Raw genomic sequence first — 6,000 nt, forward strand, 5'->3', positions numbered from 1 at the left:
GCTCACATCACATTAGATAGCAAGAGGTCCCAGCTCACATCACATTAACTACTTTAGGTCCAAATCTTAAAGGGTAACAAGTCCTTTCAGACCTATCATGTAATTTTGATTTCTGCATAATTTCATATGCTCTACATACAATCAAGACATCCCCAGCTTCTTGCTGAATTGGGCTACAACATACCTGACCTCTACTGATGTCAAGCTATGCCATTCTGCTAGAAAAAAGGTTACCTTTTAACAATCAACCCTCCACCTTTGTTGAAGAGGTAAAAGTGCTAAGACATCAAATATGCCAAAGTAAAATGCACATACTGACTACAGCGCTACATAAAAAATGCTTAGCCTTAAAATGCCGGTTAAAAGCAACATAGGAACACTTTATTTTTTATCTTTAAGCTTGCCCAAAAAATTGTGAGTTACTCCAAATACTGCTGGACCTGCTTTCTCTTGGAGCCTTCCATTCTCACTCTCCCCAACAAAGTAGCACAAAACTCTAGTAGAAGTAGTCTAGAACAGAGAATATGCAAAAAGTTGGAAAAGTTGACCACTGACTGCTTGTTGTCAGAGTGTTTATTTAGGTTTATGACTTACAAACAGTATTGTGTTTGCCAATTAATGTTCAACATTTTATCCTAAGAGAGTCAAAGCCAGCTGACAGTACTGAGGGCAACAAGTTTTCCCTAAAGAGCTCAGAATTACTTTAAATGAAACATTTAAGATCACATTGTCACATTAACATCACAAGACTATTTTTGTAACACGATGCAGATTCTTTGTCTAACTTGATACAAGATCCTCCAATACATTTCCAAGAACTACTTAATGACTCTATGAAGGTGCAGACTCACAGTATAAAAGCAAAAGCTGCATAATGTGTTTCACTTCAAGCAAGTTTCAGCTTCATTTGCTGAGAGGTTTCCTGAACATTAAAGATCTAACCCACCACTGCAGTGGGACTACTTTTACACTTAACACAATCCACATCTTTGTGGATTTACACGTAGCAGCTAAACTATTGGAGGCCATCGTTTTGAATTTTAGAAACTGAAATGCAAAATCAACAGGAGGGATACATTTCAAACAAAACCAATTCAACAGCTGTCACACATTCCTTAAAACTGTCAGCTTGAATGCAGATTTTCCCCACTGCTGCTCACTCCCACCTTGCACTACAGTGTACATCCATGAAACAGCTCACTTGCTCCATATCTGCAGAGCTCCTGAAATCACAGTTAATCCAATATAGGTAAAGCAGCAAAAAAGTGCAGAACTATTGCTAAGTTGCACAGAGCTGCACAATCATGCAAGCAAACCTGCTAGGGGCTATGCATCACAGCACAGGAGTTAGAGAACTAAGACCCATGAACACCAGCACAGCCTTCATGTGCTCTGCTGTGTCAGACCACCCAAGATGCATGAAACTACTACAACCGACGTCAGTGGTAACTCAGAATCCTGCACTACAGACCTTCTCAGACAGGAAAAGTTCACACTAAAGTCTATAGATATGGCATGGCTGAAAGACCAAATTTAGAAAACACAAAGCACTCATAAGACATGCTGCTTTTTCCCTTCTCCACAGAAAACAAAATTAATGGTGCACAACAGACTCACTGGTCTCAAAGTGTTAACAGGCAGGTATCTCAGAAGGGCCTGCACCAAGGACTTTCAACCCCATATAATGACGTAATTTAACAATGATACATAATCTTTACCAATTAGTCTGTGAATGCCACAGGTGTCTGTGACCTAGCAAGTAATGAGGAGGCAGAAGTTACCTGAAAGAGATGGTATGAACCAGCTGATTAAACAATCATCTCACAGGGCACACGGGTACCTATCTTAATCAAAGCTCCTTATGGGACTGTGCGAGTTGGTGGTATCACTGTCCCTTCCTGTGACACAAGCTTCAGCTTCCTAACCTCTGCAATGCCTTATTTAAAGCAAAGACTTGTGCTCAACATAGGTGTAATCAGGCACAACTATATTTGCCTCAGGAAACTTAAACACAGGCCCTGGTCATAAGAGGGGCATCCTTTAAAAGGTATCAGGAATGAAGGGCCCAAGTTAATACTCCACGTGAGTCATTAAGACTCTGAACACAGGAACTAGGTTAGTCGCTCTTTAAAACTTCACTTTAGCTAAGGTTTAGTAGGAATGATGCAGAAGTTTTCTAAGTACCTTAACTCTCACAGCTTTAGTATTCCACTTACAAGAGTTTTTAATAAAATACCTGCTTAAAGGTTATGGATTTTAACCTAGCTTATTGCCACATACTACAAGGTCTTGTGTAGCAGGTTATCATAATCATTATTTGGATTATTTCAGGATGAAAGCAATCCTCAAGAGACAATTGCTAAGAATAAACCAGGTTCAGTTGCCGAACCTCAGTATTCCCTCAGTCTAACACTGATGTGTTTTACCAATACCGCGTTCCCTTATCCTATCAGACCAGCAGCTGCAGTGACCAAACATCCCGGCGTCGGGAGTTGTATCTGTTGTTCAGACCAGTGTTCTCACTACCTGTCACCAGGCCAGCCGCTCAGAAGGCGGCCGGAGTGGACACTGACACTCGGACAGAGATGCTAGAGGGCCACAGCTAGGGGAGCGTGGTCTCCACGCAGAAACCCCTCCAGAAGCGCGCTCTGAAGCGGAGATGCGTCACCTGTTGTTCAACAAACGCCGCCGGGCTACCTTCCCACGAGGTTTTTCCTGCTTGGAGAAACCAACAGCCAAAATCTCTTTAGGTCCCGAGAAACGACGGGAAACGAGGCTAACACTCTGCAAGACAGAGCAGAGGGGCGTCGGCCCTGCCCGCTGAAGAGCGAAGCTGGCGCGCCCCAGCAGCGACATCTACCCAGGGGCCACGGGGCCAGCAGCCCACGGCTTCTGGCCCGCTTGCGTCCCCAGTCAAGTACTTGGCACCGTACCGATTACACAACCGCTCCTCACCGCGGCCTCTCTACAACGAGGGGCAATGAGGGCTGCCCGCAGCTCCTTCCCGGCAGAGCACGAGGGAACACGTACAGGCACCGAGACAGTCACCTTCTCCCCACCAAGCGCCGGCCCACCCTCCACAGCCCCCAGATCACGACAGCCACCCGCAGCCCCACCAAGCCCAGCGCCTACCATCGCGGCTGCTCCGCGCTCCCCTGCCCGCGGCTCTGCCCAGACACTCCGGCGCCCCAGGACGGACGGAGAGAAGGGAGGAGCGGAGAGCAGGGAGGGTCTGACGGAGGGAAACAGAGCCCGCCCTCCCCGCGCGCGCAGCTCGCCGCCGAGGCGGGGCGGCGGCGCGAGCGGCGGTGCTCGCGCTGGCGGGGCGAGAGCTCGGGGACGCGACAGCTGCTGCCGCGCGCGCGCGGGCGCCGTGTCCATAAATGGCGAGCTCGCCGCGGGGCAGCCAATCGCCTGAGAAAGTCCCGGCGCGGCGGCACGAGCCCTAATTCCTCCTCCCCACCCTTCTCCGCGCCCTCTCGCCCGCTCTCGGGGTGCGGCACATCGCAGGTTTCGTCGCTGCCGTGGTAGACAGGAGTGTTGGCGGGCCCCGGCACGCGTGCTGCTCCCTCCCGCAGTTCTAGCTCTTCCCTCCGTCCACGTGAACGTACCCATGGAACTTAGGTGCTTCGTGTCCCTGGAAATACTGCAAAGTATAAAGTGTCTGGATACCGAAACGGGACTGAAACAAGTCCTAGGTGAACCCCACAAATAGGAGGAACATGGGGTGCCCCCCTAACAGTTGGTGTTTGCCAGGTGTTGCTCATACAGCTTTGACCAGAACATAATGCAACAATTTGTAGGGGCTGAGTATTCTACGAGGTCAAATGAGTAAACCCATCCACAGCTGAGGACCATAGGCCTAGCAAAGCTGCTCCTCAGGCCTTGATACCTGTTGTTGGCTTTAATAGATTCCTAGCCACCGCTTCTAATAAACTATAAGCAATCTAACAATCACTACAGCCAGACCCCAAATCATATGATAATAGTGCTTCCAAACCACCCTGAAAAGCACTCCCCATGGCTACAGGCCCTGATTTTATCATTTGGTATTACAGTAGTTCCTTTTATCTCTGATTAAGAAGTGCAGTTAGTAGGAAAAAAGTGGGACTAGGTTATACAGAATGTATTTATTCAATTTTTACCGTTTCTTTTTCTAAGGAAAATAAAAACTTTCAAACTAATGCAGAGATTAGGCATAAATTGATTTAATTCCAGCATGTAAGAGAACACTGCTCTGTCTGCTCCAAGGCAGATGGTCCTGCAACCAGACCTGTCAGTGCAGAGGAAGGGTGTTGCCACTCCACACAGATATATGGGAATCCACAGAGCGTACATAGGGCCAATAAAAGAAACTCTATATAGGTTTTGTAGAGTTTTCTGTTTGCTTTGGATGAGGGTCTAGTTTCATTTTCTTAAGAAACATGTATTTGCATGTGTGTGTATTTACATACATACAAACATCTTTATAGCAAGTCATGAGAAAAACTGAGAAACTTGCTTGAGAAAGAAGAGTAAAAAGTGCACAGCTAATTGAGAAGCTAGTCCCAAGCTTACTGCATTTTACATATGCTATTGGGGTCCATCTACTCTAAATCGACTGGAAGATGACTTACAACAAAAATTTTAGGGCCAGAAGCATCAATGCTCTGCACCTGCCTGAAACTTTGCTAAACACTGTGTGTACCAAGCAGAGTCTCATTCACAATGAACTCTTTTCATGCTTTTAAACATAGTCATTTAATTCTGCTTATTTTAATGATAAACATCTAATTCCCAAGTTGACTATATCAAGTCAATGGTACTTTTTCAACATCCATGCTCAGAAGCAAGGGAAGACACTTCCATTCAAATGTGGCGGTGTGCCTGAATGGTTTGCATGCCTGGGCTCGTCTAGCCAATAATGGATAATAGTCATCTCTGAGAAAGGCAGAGCACACATTCTCATCTTGAGGAGCTCTCTCTGAGTGACAGTGTGCCAGCACCAAACACTAATCAGGCTGCTGATGGACAGTGTAAAGCCTAAACTGTCTTTACCTCTGGAAACACCACAGAATACAACTTTCTTTGCCCTTCATACTGTGGCTTCAGAAAGAAATAGCTCTTATGAGAAGTCAGTGAATCTGGAAAAGATTAGACATTTTATTGAAATAGGCACTGCCCTGACAGCTTTCTCATTGGTTAAGACTGACATCAAAGAAAAAAATATATCATTACTGCTTTTACTTACAAAATGTATTTAGAGTAAATTTTTATAAGCTGCATACTTGTCTTCTGTTGACCAGGATAAATTAATTAATAGTTTAATTAATGCCTGAAATCAGCCAAAATAACACTTAATACCCTTAACAAGGCATCATACTTTTACTTAGGAAATAATACAATCTGGTATTTCTTAGAAAGATAGTATAAAACTAAGGAAACTTTAAAATTCCAATTTTTTGTTGTATCTGCTTACCCAAGAATAAACATTTGTAATCTTAATGTTTTCTGTTAAAATGCAGATGGCTACATTCTGCCTTCATAACTGAATGTGAATGTAGAATTCTACTTACAGAAAATAAAAACAGATTCAGCAATTTCTTCTTGTGACATGCAGGGAGAAACAAAACATCACCAATAAAACAAAGGCAGTTTATGACCTAAAATGTGATGAAATCATTCCAATGATTAGGACAGGTTTCCATGTGGGAAAACAGGATAATAATTTCAGCTTTCTCTCACTCCCTTTCTCTGTATCCAACACAATCCCTTCCTTGTTTCTCTCTTTTGTTGACCTTAAAGAAGCATACCTGTTTAGAAAACATGCTTATTGACATGTTCAACAAGTCAACCTAAAATACCACTAGAGTAAAAAGTACAGTAATAAAGTCAACAGCCCTTTTTCACCCTCAGTTTGTATTTTGTTTTTGAGGAAAAATACCATGTGGCTCCTTTACTCTGGATCTAACTAAGAAAAGCCTCAGACATAAGAGACACTCCAAATTCACATTGTTGAAT

At 44.2% G+C, this 6,000-nt stretch overlaps 1 protein-coding gene across 1 annotated transcript in view; it reads right to left on the bottom strand.

Moving 5' to 3' along the window:
• Positions 1-3,204, bottom strand: part of MYO1E (myosin IE) — an 87,447-nt gene extending 84,243 nt beyond the window's left edge. Inside the window, exon 1 of the mRNA XM_068143953.1 lies at positions 3,133-3,204. Within this exon, the coding sequence (XP_068000054.1) occupies positions 3,133-3,135 (3 nt within the window). The 5' untranslated portion in view covers positions 3,136-3,204. The remainder of the gene's footprint in view (positions 1-3,132) is intronic.
• Between the last annotated feature and the right edge of the window lie 2,796 nt (positions 3,205-6,000).

Source organism: Melanerpes formicivorus, unplaced genomic scaffold (genome assembly GCF_026170545.1).
Source record: "Melanerpes formicivorus ecotype bairdi unplaced genomic scaffold, bMelFor1.0.p_v2 SCAF_10, whole genome shotgun sequence".
Taxonomy (NCBI): Eukaryota; Metazoa; Chordata; class Aves; order Piciformes; family Picidae; genus Melanerpes; species Melanerpes formicivorus.